The following is a 22576-nucleotide window of genomic DNA, read 5'->3' on the forward strand; positions in this document are numbered from 1 at the left end:
TTTAGCCATCTCTGGGGGCGGCCATTTTGTCATTTCTGTCGACTGAAAATGACATCACAACTGCTCACAACGTCATGGCTCAGATTCAGAAAACAGGTTAGCCGTGATTGGTCGTTGTGAGCAGTTGTGATGTCATTTTCAGTCGACAGAAATGACAAGATGGCCGCGCCCTGAGATTGATGAAAACGGGTGGATTTTGCTGCTTAATTCATATTGCACAAACGCAATATTAATCAGAATACTGTGTTTCATCTACTGGGCCTGCTGGGAACATATTCTTGAAAAAAATATGTTTGGGTAGTTTCCCCTCTTTAAAGCGCAAACAGTAAGGAATGCTGAACTTTAAGTACAGTAAATAATACCAATGAAGGGTTGAGTTACTATCGCAATTACCTGAACAGTAGTGCTGACCAGGGTTCTCCTTTTTTGGACCAGTGAGTTAGCGTGTTTCCAGGCCCCTTCTATGGCCTGAATATCCGACTCCAGTCGACTCCGACTGTCTGAGTCTGACGTTGTCTCGCACAAAAGTCTGCCAGCCTCCAAAGTCTCTGCGAGCATGGATGAGTTGTGCTCCAGAGCTTCATTGAGACACTGGAGCAGATTTAGAGAGGAATGTTTAAAGTCGACCCCAAGAAAATTGCTTTTGTTAGAAAAACAGATCTGCGCAATGGCGTTAAGGTTAAGTCACACTTCCGAACAAACTAACCTGGCAGTGAGCTGAAAGCTGTTGTGATGTGAAAGGCAATATAGTGAGTGAAGGGTTAGCAGAGGCCAGCATGGTTTCAACATTTCTCAGTGTCTTCCTAAGAAGCTTCATGCCACGTTTATAGATCCTCCACTGGTAGATCTGTTCTCTACTTGAGGCCCGGTGCTGGCTAGCCAGCAACAAACACCTGAACCACCTCCCTCGCAGATTAACCGCTTGCGTCAGGAGCTCAGATCTGTAGCAGAAGCAAAAAAAAAAAAAAAAAAAAAAAAAAGTTTCATTTGGTACGGGACACCCAAAACAAAAAGAGGCTGCATAAATGTCCTGTACAGTGCACACACCCAATATAGTCTTATTGTTGAGTTGTTTGGCTTAAAAACAGACACCAGGGTTTTACAATCAATAGTTCAACATTATGACTTTCCTTGTTGTAAAAAAAAAACAAAAAAAAACACTAATAAAACAGCAGCAAACAACATGGATGTCAGTCATAGTTCCTTCGACCAATTGCCAAATCAGCATAAAACCAGTAGGACTTTAGGACCGTTAACAGCCTTTGGCACTTCCAACAAGCAGAGGGGGGGGGGAAAAAAACAAACAAAAAAACTTTCCTTTAGACCTCACTGATAATCGTTGGGGCTGTGCAAGTATCCAACTATCAAGAGACCACAAACAGGATTTATGGGAGGATCAAGGAGAGGGACATTTAGCTCTTCCAAGACCGGAAACATCTGCAAATTACTACATTTTGTCGCGTTGGTGCGTAGCCAGTCTCTTATACCCAACAAGCGAAAAATCAAATGCAGCTGGGAAACCGCAGATCGCTTTATTTTATTGATGACGGTGTTTGACCCCACAAAGGCAAGCTTCTCTGACTGGTAACTGGAAAGAAAGAGCCTGCAAGGTTCCTTGGACAAAATATAATGACCTCTAATGGAGGAAGCGTGTCATTGCTGTCTTGTGAAAAACACATGGGGGTTTCTGTTTTACAGACATCCCATTAACGTGAAAATGGTTTAAAAATGACAAACTTGTTCACATCTCACAGCATCAATGTTTGGTTTCATAGCAAAAGTACTAGACTGGCCTGCCAACAGTCCAAACGTGTCCGATTTCATTTGAAAACGCGCCGCATTATGAACTGACAAAATACGACAATTGAGACCAACTGAAGTTGAACATTAAGCAAGGATGGGAAAGGTTTTCCACCTACAAAGCTGCAGAAATTAGATCGTTATCAGGCTTCTTGAAAGCTTGCTGATGAGCTGACTATTTGAATCAGGTGTGTCGGAGGCGGGAGACATCTAAAAAAAAAAAGGCTGGATAGGGGCTCTTGAAGGCTTGACTTGGGCACGCCTGTACTATAATATTGGCAGACCAGCCTGGCAACATGTTGTGCTCCCTGATCAAGTAAAAAAAAATATATAATATTAATAATCATAATAATTCTTGCTACTGGGACCCTGAAGAGGAAATATCAATAAAACTGAGAAAGTGGTGCACACTTAAGCTTCTTATCTGATACAAGACTTAAAAAAAAAAAAAAAATTGTTCTATCACTTACTTTTCTTCCGATTTTTGCTTTTCCATGGACTTGATTGCATTACAGAGTAGACCTTGGAGAAGCTCTTGGCCAGTAATCACTTCAATCTGACGCCTCTACATGGGTGAGAGACAACACAATAATGACAAAGCTATTAACATTAATTTGGTGCACCAACCAACTCATATGAACCGTTTCTAGTCAGGACGCTCAAAGTGGTAAGTATCATATTGACGGTGATGTACAGTATAAAAATGTCTGAAAAGTCGCTTACTTTTAAAATAAAAGCAACATATTTTACGTTTCACTTTATGGTCATTGTGAGGGCCGGTCAGAGGCTTATGGTATGCTTTAAATTTTTCCATAGGGGTGAATGTGAATCGTTTGTAGCCCGCATTTCACCCAAAGACAGCTGGGGTAGACTTCATCTTACCAGCGACCCCAAACAACTGAGGGGATCTTTGCTATTTATACATTATTATTTTTCCTGCTCTTTGTCCCTCTCATGGGCAATAAAGACATCTTGTAACGTTGTACCTGATGGACAGCAAGTATCTCTTGGTGGTTGAAGCCACTTGGAAGTTCTGACTCCAGCTCCTCCAGGATTAACGTCAGCTCCTGACACTTCTGATCAAAGTCTTGGGACTGCTGATGCTCACGTTGCAGAGTTCTGACAAAAGGGTATTCATGCAAATTAACTCATTCACTGCCAATGACGGATTTACGCCTCTTTTCACAATCCGGCCGTTCAATCCCAGGAATTTATTTATTTATATTTTTTTCCAATTTTTTTTTTTCAAACGTTAGGGTAAAAGAGGGTCTGAAAATGTCTGGCAGTGAATGAGTTAAAAAAGCAGACAAACACTATTTTAGAGCATTGAATTACATTCCCTACCCTCCTGTTCTGCCCTATTGGCTCTCGTCTCCACAAGCGCAATGTCTCATTTCACCCTCGCGCTGATTAAACTTTCTCACCTGTACAAAAAACACATGTGATTCACACCCTGGGTCCATTTTTTGCTGAGCATGCGCAGTGTGTCTTTCTCCCGCTTGTTGAGGGTCACATAGCTGCTCAATTCGCTGATATCCACCAGCGATGGAAGCAGTTCGAGAAGTTGCAACAGCTCCTGCTATTCAGCCAAGAGATAAAACAACGTTTGAAGACGTAAAAAAAAAATCTTGTCCAGTAAAACTTTTAATAAGCAACCATCCGCTCTCGTCTGCTGGCAAGTACTCAAACCAACCTTCACGATGCCTTTGTCATTCACGTTGGATTTCTCGCCATGCAGTATGTTTTGTGCTGGCTGCTCAAGGGCTTCCAGCTGCGTGTGAAAAAGCTTGTAGTTGTCCAAATCTTCCTGCCAAAAGAAATGGGACAGAGTTAGTCCATCTGTCTCACAGTCAAGAGCTTCGCTGTTCGAATCTCAAATCTTTTGGGATCAATTTCTATTGTGCTTTTTCTACTTCAGTTCACGATTGACACTGTAGTTCTTCTGACAATACCTGAAAACTTTTCGTTGTGTCCGAGATCGCCTGATTCAGCAGGAGGACCTCGAGTGACAGCTCCGCGCTCTCTGATTGGACCACGTTTTGGACCACTGGTTTGAGACGTTCAATGAGAGGCTTTGACAAGGCGAGCACATCTGCCGCATTGTTTTGCAGGTCCGCAGCTAAATTCTGCAAATTCTTTGCATTGATGAAACAAGATCAACAGGAAGAGGAATCAATCAACAGCAGTGGAAAAAGAGTTTAAAACAAGCCTGGTGACCGGGTACATTTGATTAGGTTACCTTTAATAACATAATTGTCAAAGCATTTTGAAAAATGCTCATATCTGTTTTAATTCTTCCCTTGAAAAATAATAATAAAAAAAAAAAAAAACAGCATAAATGGTTCAGGCCAAAATCCAGCATTTGAGGAGGGATGTGGAAAATGTGAAAGTTCAGAGCCCAAGCTTGTTTTTCAAAACAACCTCTAATGCAGCATGTGGACTGTACAAAATGAGGTGAATCAATGTAGCACAGAAAAAACAGGAATAACAGTCATGAGTTCATTCGCTGAATCAGTGTAAGTACGTCATGAGTCAAGCGGGTTATTCAATCACTTTAGCACTAAATAAGAGGGGGAAAAAAACGCTACTAATAATTAAGATACATTGAACTTTGTCAACAGAAATAATCAAATTTGTTTTTTAAAATAAAATTTCTGGGTTGAAGATCCCCCTCCCACCCCTAATTTCCATCCATCCATCCATTATCCATACCGGGTCGCGGGGCGTGCCGGAGCCTATCCCAGCTGTCTTCGGGCAGTAGGCGGGGGACACCCTGAACTGGTTGCCAGCCAATCGCAGGGCACACAGACAAACATCCGCACTCACAATCACACCTAGGGGCAATTTAGAGAGTCCAATCAACTTACCCTGCATGTTTTTGCAACGTGGGAGGAAACCGGAGTACCCGGAGAAACCCCCCTAATTTCTCTAATTAATGTGAACTGCATGAACTAACCTCCGCCGAGTGAAGCGCGACCTGTGGTTCCTGTCGGGGTGAAAAGGAGGACAACTGACACCGAAGGTGTTCCAGCTGAAGGCAGCTGTTATCAAAGGCACGATTGTACTGCTGCCAGAGGGTTAGGGTCTCGTCAGTCTTTTGGTGTTCCTCCTTCACATTTTCCAACATGTCCTCCCACCTGGAACGAACAAAGTAAGTTTGAATTTATAACCTGAAGTAAACTCCTATGTCCCGCACATATAAAAAAAAAAAATGTTGATGCTCTTCTGTTAAAGAAAGAAAATCCCACAATGCTCACAAACTTCAAAATGGCAAAACATTACTTTTTTTTTTTTTTTTTTTTTTTTTTTTAAATGACTGAAATCGGTAAGACCATGTTACTGACCGCTTTCGCTCTTGTTCTATTCGATCGTTTAGTGACCGAGTTGTTCCGGCATCAAGACTCTTCAAAAGAATCTGAAGAGATTTGTTGACGTCTACCCAAATCTTCTTCCCTTGTCTGCACATCTCCTGTAGTTGCTGTGCACAGGACACATCTTTTGTATCATAATGCCAGATATAGCGGAATTGTATCCATAAAACAAAGCAGTGACATCTCTCGCTTGAGGCACATTGATGCTCACCTGAAGACGCTCCAGATAACCTTCCGTCTGCTTCAGTGAAAACAAAAGTGCTCCATAAATCTGCATAGTACAGTGCACCCTGCTGGTGTGCAGAGAAACCTCCCGCAGATTTCTGTCCAGACAAACCCATTCCTTGACAGTTTGATGTAAAGTTGGTTCCAAAGCTCGGATCTGAGAATTAGCACAAAGCAAAACTGGTGAGGTTTTGTTTTTTTTTCCCCCCCTTGAATGAATATGTTATTAATTTCAATCAAATTATATTTTGTCAAGTGTGTGTTTTTGGTCTTTGAGTGCAACAATCAGTTCACTGAACAATGACTCAGTGGGATTAATAGCACAACATGATTATGAATTAAGTAGCCGTCTCATTTGGGTTTTTCTTTCCTTGTCTGTGGAAATGTTTTGGGAAAGTCATTCTAATAATCTGACTTTATTACACTATGTGTTCATTTATTATAGTTATCTATAATTGATATTATGAAATCATCAATCCACCCTTATTCTACACCACTTACCCTCACTAGCATGCCCGTGACCCTAATGAGGATAAACGGTTCAGTGAACGATTGAATGGCTAAAGGAGAGAAGATAATGTAAACAAATAATCCGTTTTTAGTTTATCTTGCTTTTCCCCCGGGAGGATTTCGGTGCGAGCTTGCACATAATGCACCGTTAATATACTGCTGTGCCAAATAGAATGGAGCGCATTACTTCTCATTTTGTGTCCTGCCAACACCTTGAAAAAAGAAATCATCAGTAACATTTTTGTTCCATTTCTACCTGCTGACTGAGATCCTCACAAGCAAGACTGACAGTCTCCGCCTGCTCACAAAAAGCGACATCACACGGATGCTCCTTTTCAACAAGCACGCGTGTGGATTTCACCCCCTGCAAAGCTGCAGCCACCTCCTTTATTCTCCCGACAACAGCCTGGAGGAAAAAAAAAAAAAAAAAAATCCAAGAATATCAGATCAGATTAAAACGGTGCAAATAACCTGTAACTTGCATCCTGTTTGCGTACCTCCCACTCCTGCAGAACCTTTTGCGTTTGTGTTTGACTAGTTGGATATTTCCACTGATTCAGATGCTTTTTCTGTTGTTCAACTGACCGACGGAGACGCTGCAAAAGTCTTTCTCTGGCAGCACAAGAGTATTGGAGCTCTTGGTCTTCATGAATCTGCACAAGAAATCAAATATGCGAAGCATAGGAATGATAGAAAACATAACCAATACTAAACCACTAAATACAGTAAACAAGATAAATCCCAGCATCTTAGAATGGACGCTTTTATTTTTTGTGGGACGGACTGACGAAATGTAAGGAAGGAAGCGTTTTAAAAGGACGAGGATGGACAATTATTTTTATGAATAAGGATGGAGGGTCAATGACGGAAGGGTGCCCCAGGTCACAGAAGGAGGGCGGAGAACGGACCGGCAAAACAGGGTAAAGTGCCCATCACCGAATGTGATTATCAACTTATCAATTTTAAAAGATGACATCAAGATAGCTGTGATGGCGAAGATGCGGAGGATCCCAGATGAATGCTTCCAGGAGTGCGGGAAGGCGTGGCAGAGAAGGTTGGGAAAGAGTGTTAAGACTCCACGGGGATTATTTTGAAGTGGAAAACTTCAATTTGAAATGGATATTATCGTGACGCCTGGAAACCTGACAATTCACATCAGTTATTTGAAGGGACTTTGTATACAGAGTAGGTTTATGGCAAGTTCCCATACAGTACAATGTAAAGACCCAACACATTATTTATGCAGAGAAAAATATAAATATTGGAGAATAAGTGTCCAGAAAAAAAAAAAAGAGAACCTGGTTCTCCAGCGTCCCCTGCAAGAGAAGCCACCGCTGTCTGAGGGCACCAAGTTGCTCCCCGTACAATGTTGACTCCTGAAGACGAGCCTGGACATCCACTCCCGCCACCTGAGGACGAGTTTGGGAGAGGAATTCCAGAAGAAGCTGTCCGTTGACTAAAGACATCTTTAATGCCTGGATGAAAAAAAATATAGCAGTAAATCTGTTTATCAATTGCAAACAAGAGAAATTTCAAGATCATCAGTGAGTCTTCTAGGACACATTACATAAACAACAGGATATGTTTATTATGAGATAGGTTTACTAACTAATAGAGTGATTCTCAACCCGAGACCCAAAAGTGATCAAATATGGGCGTCTATTCGATGGAATAGATGTTCCATACCGCTTGTCTCATTAGGCACGCGGGTGAGCTGGAGCCTATACAAGCTGACTTTAGGGTGAGCGACAAAGTACATCCTGAAGTGGTCGCCAGACAATTGCAGGGCACATACTATTAAGACAAACAACCACTCACACTAACATCCACACCTTTGGATAATTTATTGTCTGTAATGATTTTTGGGAGAAAAAACATGCAACCATGGGATGAATTTTCAAACTCCACACAGGAAAGCTGCTGGACCTTAGAATCTTATGACTTGCTTAGCATCATGCATCTTTTAGTATTTTTTCCTCAGCTGCTATAAAATTATAAAAGACTCCAAAAACGATTTTAACTGATTCACTGCCATTGACGAATTTAGTTGTTTTTTCACAGTCCAGTCATTTAATCCCAGGAATTTAATTTTTTTTTAAACGTTAGGGTAAAAGAGAGTCTGAAAATGTCTGGCAGTGAATGAGTTAATAGGAACTGCTTATAAAACATGGACTTTTTTAGCCCAGCTATATTTGGTTAGATGTTTTTGTTCACAGTTTGGCGTGGGATGTGCTTTTCAGACAGAACTGACGTAAGTAAGGATTGCGGGGAGGTGATGCTAGCAAACAATGATATCTTTAAAGATATCTGCAATCCTTCAATGCTTAGCGCAAAAAAAGTCCAGGTTTCTAGATCTACTTGCTGAAATGTACCCGATAGTGAGAAATGTATTCATGACTTATGAGGTGTTGTGTACCTGGAAGCGCTGCAGGCTTCTACTGATCTGAGCAGCATCTGAGGCCTTGTGGACTTGTTCTCTGGCCTGCTCCAGTTGGACCTCCAGCTTCTTGAGCCAATCCTCCAAGTCAGATAGCAGCTTCATCGGTGGCCACGTCAGGAGCAGTTTCTGATTACACAAGCAGCACAAACTGAAGTATAAAAATGGTCTCACAATCTGGTATAAACCGGGTATGTAATCAAGTGTTGAAAAGCTGGGTTTATAGTCATTGGTGATATACAGTAGTTAAAAATTAAAAGTGTCCTCCCACAAGGTGGAGGAAGCGATTTTCACTCCCATCACCACCAAAACCCTCATTATTTTTGATAAACTGCCGCCCTATTTCAGTGGCAGACTGAAGTCTTTTGTGGTCCAACTAAAAGACTCACTGATGCCACGTGTTGGAAATCAGTATGTCTGGTTGATTTATTTTACTGAAGTATTAACAATCTGTTCACTTGCAGCCATTTCTACCTGTTGCAGGTGATCTTTTGCATTTGTCAGATCAGAGGAGAGCTTGGACCAAGTAATCTCCAGCGTTGTGAGGTGCCCTCTCAGGCCAGGACATTCCGTTTCCCTCAAACGGAGCAGTTGAGCGGCTTCTCTGGAGGCAGATTCCTTGCGAGCAGACATGGCCTCCATCTCGATAGAGAAGTCCTGCAGAAGGAGTTTAACTTTTGTTATAAAATGATCATTTTAATGGATTTCAAAACATGTTTGGATCCTGTATCTCTAATAGAGAAATGGGAGCTTGCGCCGTTGTGGGAGTGAAACGGCGAACTTGATTCCAAGCAAATTGAAGCGGCTCCCCTCATTCTCTTTAAAATTTGGCGCAGGAAAGGCGCGTGGGCTACGTGCCGGAAGCATAAGGAAAGTGCTGGAGTTTCCGTGCAGGAGATCAGCGAGCGCAAAGTAAAAGGAAGTACAAGATCTCCACTCCCTCCACCCAAAGTTGTGCCATGGTCAGTGGTGTGCATTTAAAAGTATAATAAAGATAATAATAATTTGTTCAATAAATTGATTTCTAAAATGATTCAGAGAAGTCGATGCATGCTGTTGTCATATTTATGAATGAAATATGATGACATGCGCAACATACGTCCGCGGGACTCAGACCCCCTCCATCAAATCCACCAAAATCGCGTTACACCATCTGCGCCACAACTTAGACCTGTTTTTACCTGGTCTGATATCAAGTCTAGTTTCTGTAACCAAATTGACAGTTGCAGGGGGGCGTGTGATAGAAAACATCCTCGATGTGCCGGAACACCCAACGAGGCGTAGCGCGGTCTGCCAAATTTCCCAACATGGTAAACCAAACTTGCCCCAGGACGAAAATGAAGATACTCCAGTTTTTACATTGAGTGCACGTGCATCCGTCTACAAAAATGGAGCCCCTTAAATCAGATAAGCAATCATTTCAAAAGCTATTTAATTCTACTAACCGCTAAATTAATGCTAGGCGTTTAGAAAGACAGCATCGTGTTTGTATGTATGGAAATTTTGACGTTCACTCGAAATACACCATTTTCCCTTAGAATTGCAATTTTATTCTTGCAATATATTAATTGTAATTACCATGACTATATTCACAAATTATGGATTTTCAGATATTTTCTGATTTATTAGTGACCAACCAGACATCAGTTGGTGTACTTCGTAGCGATCTGAGTCTTACCAATAGCCGGATAAGACCCCTGCAAACACTCTCCTGGCTCACATGAGAGGCATCAGTGAGCTCCGACCAAATTGGCAGGTGTTTGTTGGCGTCAAGGAGCCATTTACTGACTGAGGAAAAGTCTGTCTGGAATCTGTGGGGAGGACAAATGTAACACATAGACAGTTCAGTTAGTGAAGCAGAACATGACTCTTCTCTCTTAAGTGGGAGGTCAGGACAGGGGGCTTCGGTCCAATACTGATAACAGAACTTTCTTTTAACTCTCTGTGATATCATGCATGCTCCAGATAAATCCGCTAGATACAGTGTGGTAAGTGTGTAAGTGTGTAAACAAACAAACAAAGAAAAGCAAAGTGTTGGGTTGAGTGCAAAAGGAGGACTATAAATATTACCAAATGTTAGTAGCCAAACTGTCATATTGGGAAACTTATCCAGTGAAAAAAATATATATATAACTGTTGGATTAAAAGAGATCTGATATCCTGGCAAGAACGCTGAAAGTTAAAAGCTCTCCATTTTCTGTTCTCAGACTCAAATTCTAAAATGTCTGTAACATTTGGGCTTAAAAACCCTATTTATATTTTCTCTGGACCAATATAAGTGCAACTGGACAATTTGCGAAGGCACTTTGATTTTGTAAACATTGCATTCAACTTTTCATCTCTTGCCAAAATTGCCTCCTTTTTTTGTTGCCATGGATAAATTACCAATGCATACTAAATATGATATCTGTCCAAAGTTTTAAACAACCCACAAAAAAGGACAAAAAAACAATCGCTTGGAAAAAAAAAAAAAAACCCTGTTATTGTAAACTAGCCCACCTGACCCAGCTGTCCCAGACGTCACTGCAGCGCTGAACCTCCTGTTCCAAGCGTCCGCAGATGCTGCGCCATCGCAGCTCCAGAGCACCACCTGTCTGCCTGACCGAGGTTGCAAACGAAGGATCTGTCAGCAGCTCACATTTCTGATCCAGGAGCTCTCCCAGGGCAGCTCTGTTTGCTTCCAATTGGACCAAAGTTTGCTGAGTGAAAAGGAGAATCAACAGTGCTCTTAGCCAGTAGCTTCTATCCCAGCACTCAAATAGATACCAAGACCAACTATTAACATGATTATATGACCATAAAACTGCAGGAGTGCTGGGCAGCAGTGGAAGTAAAATGTAATTACTAAACGAACTGTAAAACATAAGGGGGAAGAGGGAAATAAAAAATAGAAATAACAGATGAATGCGACAATTTTACCATGGGGATAAAATATTTCAAGAACATAGAATTTGAGACACGTTAACACGTATGTTCAACTTGTTCACCTTAAAAAGGGGAAATCAGCCCCCAAATGTTCTTAAAGCAGTATGTTCAAAGCAGCCTCACTCGGCTAAACATGGCATTCTGATTGATCCACCCGCTTTTGACCGTCTCAGGGGGCGGCCATTTTGTCACTTGCTGTCAAGTGGAAATGACATCAGTTGCTCAGGTAACAACCAATCATGGCTCAGCTTCAGAAAACAGGTCAGCCATGATTGGTTCTTACATGAGCAACTGCAACGTTGTCATTTTCAGTCGACATAAGAGATGAGAGAGAACAAAAACGGGTGAATTTTGCCGCTTATCTCATGTTCCACAATCAGAATGCTGTGTTTAGACACAATATTTTGGACTACCGGTACTCTATACTTCCAGCTTTATGACAACAGTTTGGGGAAGCCATTTCTGTCCTGCCCCCAGTGCAAAGAAGACATCTTTCAATAAAACTTTAAAGTTCCGAATTCACTGCAACCTCAAAAACAGAGGCTCACTGACCAATTCCTCCTGACACTGCAATATGGTCATGGCGTTATCAACGTAAATGCTCCTCACCTGAGAGGCACGTAGACGGTGTTGTATATGGGACTCCTCATCATCGTCTGCCTCCGCTTCTGCGCTGCCGATGCAGACTTCAAGCTTGTCCAGCAGTCTTCCCAGTCGACCACAATTCTCCTCCCAGCGGTTCCACTCCTGCAGCAGGTCCAAGCACAAACATTTATTTCAGGATCGCAAAGGATGACATACATAAAAATGACTGGAATTAGAAACAAAGGCATATGTTGGATCAATGGGAACCGGCTAAGAGAGGATATGGTCAAAAGGCTGATATTCACATTATATTAAATTCAAAGACATCCTTGGATAGCGAACTTCGAAATTAATTTGTATTCCCAAAAACATAAAATCAACCAACATTTCTAAAAATTCAGTATGTAGGACTTTGTATGGTGTATAACCTTTGACAATAACTGACCCGGTGTCTCCGCTGAGATGCCACTTCCTGTTGTAGCGACTGTTGTAGCAGAGCTTTGCCCCAAACTTCCAGTTGTGCTTGCTCTTCCTCTTCCTCTTGAGACCGCCGTGATTCTGGCTTTCGATGGAATAGATGTTGCACAAAATTCAGCTGAGCTCCCAGAACCCGCTGGAACTTCTAGATTAAATCAAATGGAATGAAAATCAGTCAACGGAACTTAATGAGTCAACTGTGACAAAATTCAATAAATGGCATGGAGACAAGGACCTGGTTTCTATGGAGACTAATGTGTAGTTGGCTAATGTTTTGAACGGGTCTCGCCTGCCCCTCAGCTATGCATCCTTCGCCAAGATCCATTAGGCTCCTTATCCCGTGAAGTAACGACTGGGTCGTTTTCTGAATCAGGGCCTTTTCTCCTGAACGTTCCCTCACATGTCTGCCCAGCATACACTGCTGACAGACAAAGAATAGTTGATTTGATTTTCAATAGATGCACCAACATGAGCCATTGTGCCAGGGTGCTTTTCTGTTCTAGGTATTGACAGTAAACCAGCAGTTGCACTATATCACAAAATCCATTCTAAGATTGATAAATGCATTGTAAAATCCGAAATAACGCATCATCATCAACGATACAAAATCACATAACATTACCTCCAGAATGGGAGTTTCCTTTTGACTTGGGACTATTTCATGATGACCCAGCTGAATCTCCTCCATAAAACACAACTGGTTGGAGAGGAGATTGAGTGGAAAGTGTTGTTTATTTTGTCAAATGTATACTTCACAGATTTTGCTCTCATTCATTTCAAGCGCTAAGTGTGAGTAAATATAAAGAAAGGCTAATAATACATGTGCACGTATATGAAATGTCACAAAAATTGAATAAAAACCTCACAACATCACCATGGTAAACACACAAATAATTGCCTATATTTAACATTTACACCCATAGAGGATTAACATTTAAATTAATACAGTATAAGGCATTTTAAAAGCTTTTTAAATGTCAATCTAGTTTCATTTGACATTTTAATGCAACAACAATGAAGTCAAATCTTCAATTTTGCGGCCACACAATTGGCAATTATCTGTTAAAGGTCATGAGCACTTACATATCCAAACACGTGAAGGTCCGTGAAGCATTTTGTACCTGATGTTGGCTTTTAAGATCCAGCGAGTCGAAGGAGAGTTCGTTGAAAGAGGCGACGACTGACTGGGCAGTTTCCAGACATTTCTGCAGCGACGTCAAACAGCTCAGAGTGTCTGGTTCATCACTCTGAAGGACGGGACTGATCTTGGACTCCAAATCATGCAGCACGCCAGCCAGACTCACCAGCTCCATTGATACACACTACACAGAAATTGAAAATGGAGACCATCAGGGCGATTGTAGTTGACAGCCACAAAATCATTATGTTTTGATTATGTTATTCACGTCATGCTGGAATATCCTTAGCTGGCTCTCTTCATCCCCGAGACCTTCGGGAGTGAACAGAAGGTCTGTCAAAGCATCCAGGCATCGAAGAACTCGCCGTGCAGCCAAGTACAACTTGTCCTTAATGTCTGGAACACCTGCAGAGCTCACCTATGAAACAACACATGGTCGTCACTCTTGACAAACACGACATTAAAAGACGAATCAGTAAATTCCATAGTCTGACTTTGGAAAGCCGGTTAAATTGGAGAAAATATCAATCAGGCTGCTCGATTCTGAAAAAAATATTACCGTAAATCATGATTATTTTGGTATTAATTGAAATCACGATTATTGAAAGGATCATTTATTTTTTGGTACAAGAAAAAAAGTAAATGTAAAAAATATAAAGACAAAAGTATGTAAGGTCCTTTTGGACCAAACAAAAATGTATGAAATTACTTGTTATAAAATACCATTTTTTAAAAAAAAAAAAAAGGTACAAATGTATGAATTCAAGTATGATTTCCTTGTGTAAACAAACATATTGCTTTGGATATAAATGAATATGAATAATCTTTTTTTTACGGTTATGCCAATTTTGTAATCGTGGAGTGTAATAATCATAATTGAATTTTGATTAATTGCACAGCCCTGAATCACATACAGTGACTTAATTGTCCGCCTGCAAAGTCTAATGATATGCGTGCCTCCAGTGCAAACGCTGAATTAAAAAAAAAAATGTTAAAAAAGGCAGCAGTAGCTAAGAATGCAGAACTCGGTCAAGACTTATAGGACAGGGATAGATACAAAAACTACGTAGTAAAGGTTGTGTTTTTGGAGGGCTCGGTAATGAAGTATTTTCTTGTATGCTGATATATTTTGTGGTTGTATCAAGATTTGAAGCCAGTGAGTGGAAATTGACTCAAATATTTATCAACAAATGTATATTTTTCAAAAACCAGTCGCTTATGGGAAAAACCATGAGAATTGGATGGTCGTGGACATACTATTTTACTCAGCATGGCGATGGACTCATTTGCATACTGGAGAACAGCTGAAGCTGATCCAGTCGACAGCAGTTTTCCTTCCGGAACCTAAACAGAAATATATATATTTATAATAGATATAATATAGATATGCGTTTCATTGCATGGTGGGCTTCCTTCAAAATAAAATCAATTCAGTTGCATTTTGTGTTTTGTTGACTTGCTCAGCATTGCAACCTTGTGATGAGGAATCAGCGTTTGATGTTCCTCCTGAAGTTTTTGTAGGGTTTCCAGTTGCTGTGAGATTTGAATGTGAAGCAGGCTCCACTGTTGCTGCTCGGTGCCATCTTTGCTGGATCGGGCCAATCTGACATGGAGATGATGGATTCATGTCGATAGCAATATTTATTGCAGAGAGTTCATATAATTTAAAGGAGGTTTTACATGATAGGCACTGCTGAAGGCTTGAAGTCGTGTTGATCTTCTCCCCCTTTGCAATCACTGATGATGGCTGCACTTGGCTGCTTTAATTCAAAGAATAAAATAGAGAAAAAAAATGGACATGAATGTTGCTGTATCAACATTTAAAACACGATGTTAGTCAAGTTATAAAAAAAAAAATCTTTTCAGGTGCTTACTTGACTTGGTTGTGTAGCTGTGGACGTCCTTGTGACTGCAACCTGAGCGGACAGTACATTGGAAGTGGGGACAGATATGCCAAAATTTGGAAGTGTAGAATGGTCATCTGTGGTCACAGAACTAGAGCGGTTTTCATTGACAGAAATGGTGGAAGAGATTAGAGACTCGGGTGGCACAATTTTGAAAGCAAGTGCTTCATCACTATCAGCTTCGGTGTCCAGTCTTGTTTCTAATGTTATTAATCCACTTTGAGCATTTTCTCGCTCAAATTTCTTGGAATCAAGCCCTGATGATTCACTACTATTTGATCTTTTTTCCTCTTCAGAAACTGGTTCAGAAAATTGGGCAGACGGAGTAGCCAAGGCCTGAAAAAAAGAAAATGATCTCTTAAGTCATTTAAAGCTACATTAAAGATATGCTGAGCTCTGCCAGTTCTGAAGTGCCACAAATATCAACAACTAAAGCAGGAGAGTTGGAGTCACCATGGCAATGACGCATGCTAGGTTTTTAAAAGCCATCGTGCTAATTGAATGTTTTGGAACAATATTCAGCTTTCAAACTAGGTAAAAAAGATTTGTCACTTTGAGGCAAATTTTTCATCATAACAAAACCTTACTAAATGTAGCAATATATTTTGCAATACTACCATATAACTTTTTGTAGTACGACAATGTCGTCGGCATTAACGGATTATTTACCTTAGCATTAGACAGTGCCTCCATATCTATGATGTCATCACTTTGCACGCCTGAAGCACACAGCGTGTCGTCCGGGTCCTAACACACAAACATGTCAGTCTTCAAATGGAAATGCTTGACATGCACAAGCACACTCATTTATGTCTTGTGTGTGTGTGTGTGTGTGTGTGTGTGTGTGTGTGTGTGTGTGTGTGTGGGTGTGTGGTTACTGAGAAGCGACCCATTTAAAGCAGCTGTTTTTGACAGTGCCAGAGAAACTGAACCGTTCATGTCACACAGCCTGATATCAACAATGTACTGTAGTTCAATGCACCAAATTAGAACAGAAAAAAAAAAAAGATTTCTGTACATTTAAACAGCATGTGAATAAAGATATCAATAAAGGTAATATTTATTAGAAGATATTAGAAAGATTGTTGAGTTTCATTTAAAAATAAAGTATTGTGAACATATTCATCGTGTGGGCAATACAAATACTTAAAGAGGAAGTCAACACAAACATTTTTTTTTTTCAAGAATATGTTCTATGCTAGACCACTAGTTGAAACAAATATTGATACTGATAAATATTGCATTTGTGGAATAAGTGTTAATCCACTCTTTTTTAGCCATCTCCGGGGGCGGCCATTTTGTTTTCTGTCGACTGAAAATGACATCACAACTGCTCGCAACGACCAATCACGGCTCAGATTCAGAAAACAAGTCAGCCGTGATTGGTCGTTGTGAGCAGTTGTGATGTCATTTTCAGTTGACAGAAGACAAAATGGCCGCCCCCAGATTTGTATGTTTGGGTTGACTTCTGCTTTAAAAGAGATTTTGAAATTAAAAAAAATTTTTAAAAAGTCTGTTTACCTCAGGAATACTGCATGTTAGTGTGTCAGAGGATGACGAGTGACAGCTCTCATTTTCGTCAAGATCGTCTTCCGAATTAGACTCCTCAAAAGCCTCCTGGTCAAAGTAAATTGAATTAAATAATTTTTCTTGGGCAGGCAGAGTTAACCTGTTATGAATATTTGCTAAATACAGTCTAATGTGCTGATGTGTCAAAATATTTTCAAAGTGCTGAAATACGTGAGAACAGTTGCTTTATCTCAAAGACATGAAATAAAGTACACATGGTTTAGTGTTTGTGGGACAATTATGTCTTAATTAGTGTTACCTGGACCAAGTATCTTTCTTGAGCTCCATCCACGTGTGATATTTCTGAACCAGGTTTGAGGCTGGGGTCAATACTATGACCCTCACTTGATGTATCCTTCAAAAAAAAAATATAGAAAAAAAACTGACAAATACATTGAGATGGAAAACAATTACATTATTGTCCTTTGCTAAGGTAAATAATCTTAATTGTTAGGACAAAGTACCCCCACCAATGATATCATGTACTCCTCACCTTAGACAAAAATATTTGTGATGATCAGAAAAGTTAAGATTGTGTGCAATTTTCTGCTGGTGTAATTTAGGGATAATTGGCCTTGGCTGAGGTTAATGCTCCATTGATTGTCATGGTCCAATTATTTCCAACAGTAAATTCTAAAATCCAGCATTTAAATGTAGCATCCGTGCTTTACCTCCAAAAGAATGGCTTGTTGCTGGGTGAGATTTCCCAAGTCTGTCAGCACCTGCAGGAGAGCTTTCATGCCAGAGAACACCAATAGACTCTCCTCTGTTTCGAGTGGGAGGCGTAAACCTTCCTTGTAACGCTCCATTTCCTCTAATGTCTTCTGCATTGAGTGGACATTGTCCAGAATCACCTTTACAGTCCAAGTGAAAAGTGAATAAGTGAGGTGGGGGAAAAAATATACACACTAAGGCTATTAAGTACACAAGATTATATCAGACTATTCAAAGCTGTCCATTACAATTTACAACATACTATACCTCTTTATTTAACTGCCTCTTTCCATTTTTAATCATAATATAAACTTCACTTTACCTTTTGGCTGTGAAGCTGCTCTTTCCGTGTGATGCTGGAATTGTCTATAGAGGACAAAATAGTTGTGATTTTTGGGACATTCTCCTCTAAGGTCTTTAACTCATCTTCCAAGGCCTCCACTACCTGGAAAAGGTTATGGAAAACGCTTCAGTGGAAAAGGTTACGGCAAACACTTGAGTGTCAAGAGTTGCTTGGATGTACATTGGAAACCAAATTTAGCAGATTAACCAGTGTAATTGAGAGCCATTGACAATATAGTTTATAAATAAGCATGAAATTAAACTGTTGATTAAAATAATTCCATAGCCTTCATTGTGTATTAGGTTGTCCACTTGATTTATACACTCCCGAATAACATGCTTACTTATTTAATTGCACACTGGATAAAATGCAAAATTACATTGTTGAAAATGACATCATTAATGTTTTAGATTTCTTACTGGCGCTGCACTTGGTGTTTCTGTGTGTTGATCAAAAATGTTATTTTCGTATAAGGTATATTTTCTATGCAGCTCTTTTATTGGGCCTTTTCATCTATTGTTCGAATTATCATTGCAATAGTACATACATGCGTTCACATCAGAGGTCGTTCGATATGTTAGCACATGTTAGCAAAACATTCGCCAACAGTTTGTGATTACAGGCGAACGTCTGACGGCCGTTTGGCCAACATCTGCGACCTTGAACGAACCCTAACGCAAACGCGCATTTTTCTACCTTTGCCAACAGTCGGAAATGTTCGCTCCTCAGGAATTAAATCCAAGTGTAAATACCTGGGAATTAAAGCTGGAATGTTTATCTCTCGGCTCTTAATCGTTTTAATGGAAATCAAAAATGTTTTTAGTCAACACAAAAATAAAAGGACTTGGCTTGTCCTTTCCAATACTTTAGGAGGAGAATTTAATTCTGTAGCCAGGCAGACAGACAAATTGTCACCGCCGAAACAAGTGAAGCATACAAGGTGTAATATTTTGAAAGTCATAAAGTACCTCGACAGCCTGCTCTAGCTGCTCCATTGGCTCCAGAATGCTCTTTTGCATCTTTTGAACCTGTTCGTCCGTGCTGTCCATCCTCTCCTCCTGTGCACTGAGATCACACACAGCGGAAATCTCAGCCAACACTGGCCGGAAATCCTTCAATGTGCTCCTGATTCTCGCAGAGTCATTCAGAACCAGCTGGAGACATGGATGGAAGAAATCATTTTGGGTTTTGGAAGAAATCATTGAAAGGCTTGTCTATCTCGTAGTTAAATCATTCTAAGTTACGTTTTTGTATGCGGAGGGAGAGCAAGCACAGGAACTTTTGTGATATTATAAATGCTTGTTGTCATTAACCTGCAAGGACTTTGCATGATTCTGGAGGCTTTTGGATGTCGGGAATGTGCAGGGAGTGCTCAGCCATGCCTGGGCCTCGTCAAACCAACAAGTGGCACTGCACAGGAGGTCTTCGAACTCTTGAAGAGAGGCAGGGATCTAGGATGCAGATGAAGCAAAATTCTTTCAGTACTTAAACTGGAAGTCAACACAAACATATTTTTTCAAGGATATGTTTATGCAAGCCCACTAGTTGAAACAAGGCATTCTGATCGATATTGCGTTTGTGGAATAAGACTTAATCCACCTGTTTTTAACCATCTCTGGGGGCGGCCATTTTGTCACTTCGGTCGACTGAAAATGACAAAGTTGCTCAGGGCTCAGGTAATGACCAATCACGGCTCACCTGTTTTCTGAAGCTGAGCCACGATTGGTCGTTATCTGAGCCCTGAGCATCTGTGATGTCATTTTCAGTCGACAGAAGTGACAAAATGGCCGCTCCCTGAGATGGCTAAAAAGGGATGGATTTAACTGCTTAACTCTTATCCCACAAATGCAATATTAATCAGAATGCCGTGTTTCAACTAGTGGGCCTGCTGGGAACATATTTTTGAAAAAAAAATGTTTGTGTTGATTTTCCACTTTAATACAGAAAATTCTACTTCCCACCATGACAATAATGTGTAATGCCCCTTTCTTAAATCCATGTCTATAACGTAACTAAATAAACTATGGATAAAGGTCAAACGTTTAAACAATTACCATCAAGGCGTAGGGCAGAGAGTGAGACGCCCCGCGGAAGAATACCGAAACCGATCTAACCCTTTTGGAATGGACTACAACAAAGGTTGAGGGCCACACGGGCCAACATCATTGTAAGAGACCTTCCAAATGGAAAAAATGTGTGCCGGACCTTGCTCAGGAAAGCAGTACGATGCTCGGCCATGTGCACTGCATCTTGGTAAAGCTGCAGTGGTCGTGTGAGTTGGTCCATAAATAGGTGAGCTTGGTCCGACTGTTCCTCCACAAGATCCTGCACCTCACTCTCCAGGAGCATCAAGCGACTGTGACACGAGTCCAACTTGTCCCACACGTGCTGAAAAACAGAGGAAGATTCGATCCAAGAGTCGAGATCCTCGCGCTGCGGTAGCCGTACGCTCAATGGTCCAAATGCATGCCATCTCACTCACTTACATTGAGAGCATGTTGTGCCTCAGTCAGAGTGGAGCTCTTTTGCTCCAGAGATAATTTCACTTGATCCAGGCCAGAAATCAACTCTGTCACTTGACAAGCCAGAACAGACACACTCTGCTGTATTAGCTGCAGAAAGGCCAAATGTAGATGGACGCAAATACTGTGAGAGTTTGGTTAAGAAATAATGACATGATTGGGGGTGGTCTTCATTACCTTCTCTTCAGCTTCCTCCACAGACTCTTGAAGGGTTTGCATTCGCTGGCTAATTTCAGCTGGAATCTCAGCATAATGCTCCAGTGCATTGTCCAGGATAGCCTTTAGCTTAACCCTCTGACTGGACAGATCCTTTGTGAGCTCCTTTCAGAGTGAAGATAAGAGATAATGGAGGCCAGGGAAAAAAAAAAAAAAAAAAAAAGAAATGAAAAGATTGTGGTCCTAATGGAATTCCTGCAAGCGGCTTTTGTCTAACAATGGAAGAGACTGGTACTATGTTAAGGAAAAATAACAACTAAGGACTTGGATAACCTGATAAGTTCCAGTACAGATATTTTATTTTATTTTTTTAAATATGTTTTGATAGAGTATCACTTAACTCATTCACTGCCATTGACGGATTTACTCGCCTTTTCACAGTTCAGCCATTCAATCCCAGGAATTTAGATTTTTTTCAAACAGAGTAAAAGAGGGTCTGAAAATGTCTGGCATTGAATGAGTTAGATAATGTACATTTAAATGCATCATGACGGAAGATGTAATATTTTCCCTTCGCATGTGGTAAAAAAAAAAAAAAAAAAAAAGAAAACCTTCAGAAACTACTTTTTGTATGACACAGTGCAATCAAAACAACAACAAAAGAATTTACCTGGTGTTGTGCTGAACTCATTTTATTGTCCAGCAAGGGAAGAATAGCGCACATGCTCTTCTCCACCGGTCCTATCCGCTCTTCAAACTGCTGTCTTTCCCTCTTCTCAATCTGAGCAACAGCTATCACATGGAGATTTCTTTCCTTCAAACTATAGAGAACAGTGTTTCTCAGTATATCTGCCAAGAATGTAATATCAAGGTGTTCCGACCCAAACAAACCGGTTGATATTTTCTTGAATCCCCACAAGTCTTTCACCCAAAGGCCCAGGCAGACCGCTGACATCTTTGGAAGTAGACAAGCTCAAGACATGCTCCAGTCGGTGCTCCAGGGAGGCTAATGTTTGTCGCTCTTGCTCTAGACCAACCTTCTGCATCTCCGCTTCTGCAAGAAGTTTCTGGAGCTCATCTGGTGTGAACATTATAGCGGAGGAGTCAGGAACTCCGGCCTGGAGTCTCGACAATGAGGTGCAGCACTGCTCCACCTAAAGAAGAATATACATCTTCATTTAGATTTCCCACAAAAGGTTATATCTTATTGCAATTTGTGAAAAGGCGGCCCATTGTGCAGTGGTAGCATAAAAGGAGGCTTTGTGTGTGCATGTATACAAATCAGGATGAACTATCTGTGATGAATGTCACTGCTGTAATGGATGACAAATATTTGCACGATAGGTTTCTGTGACTTACACTCGTTGCGATATCCTTCCATTCCTCCACTCTCTGATCTGCTTGTGCCATCAACAGACCAACACCACGCCGCAGTGATACCCAGCGCCTCCAGAGGGCGCCAAGCTCCCCGTCCTTTCCAATGCCACATCCTTGCATGGGACATCTTTCTCGGAGTTCTTCAATCTTTGCCGCAAGGTCGAAGACACCTTCCATCAAGCTCTTTAATGGAGGGAACAAAGAAGTGTCTTGAATAGTGCCAAATAATTTTGATGTATGGGTTCTAAACAGTTAAGCGTAACATTTAAACTCATGCCACCCATACAGTAGCGGCGTATTGTTCTTACCTTAGATTGTTTGTGTTGTGAATGACATTTATCATAGGATGTCACTTCTTGTGCTGCACACGCTGAAAGCTTTGCTTCAAATTCTGAAAGATGCTGTTGTACGTCTTTGTGACAAACTCTGTGGCTCTGTTGTCGAAGCTCACATCTGAAACACAGGTTTTGCACTTACCTTTAAAAAACACACACAAACAGGAAAACAAGGCAAAATAACAGAG

At 40.8% G+C, this 22576-nt stretch overlaps 1 protein-coding gene across 6 annotated transcripts in view; it reads right to left on the reverse strand.

Moving 5' to 3' along the window:
- The window catches only part of syne2a (spectrin repeat containing, nuclear envelope 2a), a 55477-nt gene that overhangs the window by 22770 nt on the left and 10131 nt on the right, over positions 1-22576 (reverse strand). For 4 of the 6 annotated variants that reach the window (XM_086018674.1, XM_086018668.1, XM_086018669.1 and 1 more), the window contains 41 exons: positions 22362-22506; positions 22036-22236; positions 21568-21830; positions 21347-21497; positions 20698-20841; positions 20485-20610; positions 20204-20386; positions 19312-19449; positions 18967-19152; positions 17978-18100; positions 17613-17795; positions 17201-17296; positions 16894-16989; positions 16042-16119; positions 15343-15708; positions 15149-15228; positions 14942-15071; positions 14726-14812; positions 13737-13886; positions 13452-13652; positions 12953-13027; positions 12566-12751; positions 12299-12475; positions 11878-12015; positions 10843-11042; positions 10022-10154; positions 8818-9000; positions 8323-8472; positions 7205-7381; positions 6404-6559; positions 6163-6312; positions 5383-5553; positions 5145-5278; positions 4757-4937; positions 3753-3935; positions 3494-3607; positions 3225-3379; positions 2787-2919; positions 2271-2365; positions 707-941; positions 394-591 (listed from right to left, as the gene is read on the reverse strand). In XM_086018674.1, coding sequence (XP_085874800.1) covers positions 394-591; positions 707-941; positions 2271-2365; positions 2787-2919; positions 3225-3379; positions 3494-3607; positions 3753-3935; positions 4757-4937; positions 5145-5278; positions 5383-5553; positions 6163-6312; positions 6404-6559; positions 7205-7381; positions 8323-8472; positions 8818-9000; positions 10022-10154; positions 10843-11042; positions 11878-12015; positions 12299-12475; positions 12566-12751; positions 12953-13027; positions 13452-13652; positions 13737-13886; positions 14726-14812; positions 14942-15071; positions 15149-15228; positions 15343-15708; positions 16042-16119; positions 16894-16989; positions 17201-17296; positions 17613-17795; positions 17978-18100; positions 18967-19152; positions 19312-19449; positions 20204-20386; positions 20485-20610; positions 20698-20841; positions 21347-21497; positions 21568-21830; positions 22036-22236; positions 22362-22506 — 6451 coding nt within the window. The remainder of the gene's footprint in view (positions 1-393; positions 592-706; positions 942-2270; positions 2366-2786; positions 2920-3224; positions 3380-3493; positions 3608-3752; positions 3936-4756; positions 4938-5144; positions 5279-5382; positions 5554-6162; positions 6313-6403; positions 6560-7204; positions 7382-8322; positions 8473-8817; positions 9001-10021; positions 10155-10842; positions 11043-11877; positions 12016-12298; positions 12476-12565; positions 12752-12952; positions 13028-13451; positions 13653-13736; positions 13887-14725; positions 14813-14941; positions 15072-15148; positions 15229-15342; positions 15709-16041; positions 16120-16893; positions 16990-17200; positions 17297-17612; positions 17796-17977; positions 18101-18966; positions 19153-19311; positions 19450-20203; positions 20387-20484; positions 20611-20697; positions 20842-21346; positions 21498-21567; positions 21831-22035; positions 22237-22361; positions 22507-22576) is intronic. The other 2 variants (XM_086018671.1, XM_086018672.1) reach the window with 2 other exon arrangements.

The sequence above is a fragment of the Filicampus tigris genome, chromosome 20, assembly GCF_054856515.1.
Source record: "Filicampus tigris isolate MCC_2025a chromosome 20, RoL_Ftig_1.0, whole genome shotgun sequence".
NCBI classification, from domain to species: domain Eukaryota; kingdom Metazoa; phylum Chordata; class Actinopteri; order Syngnathiformes; family Syngnathidae; genus Filicampus; species Filicampus tigris.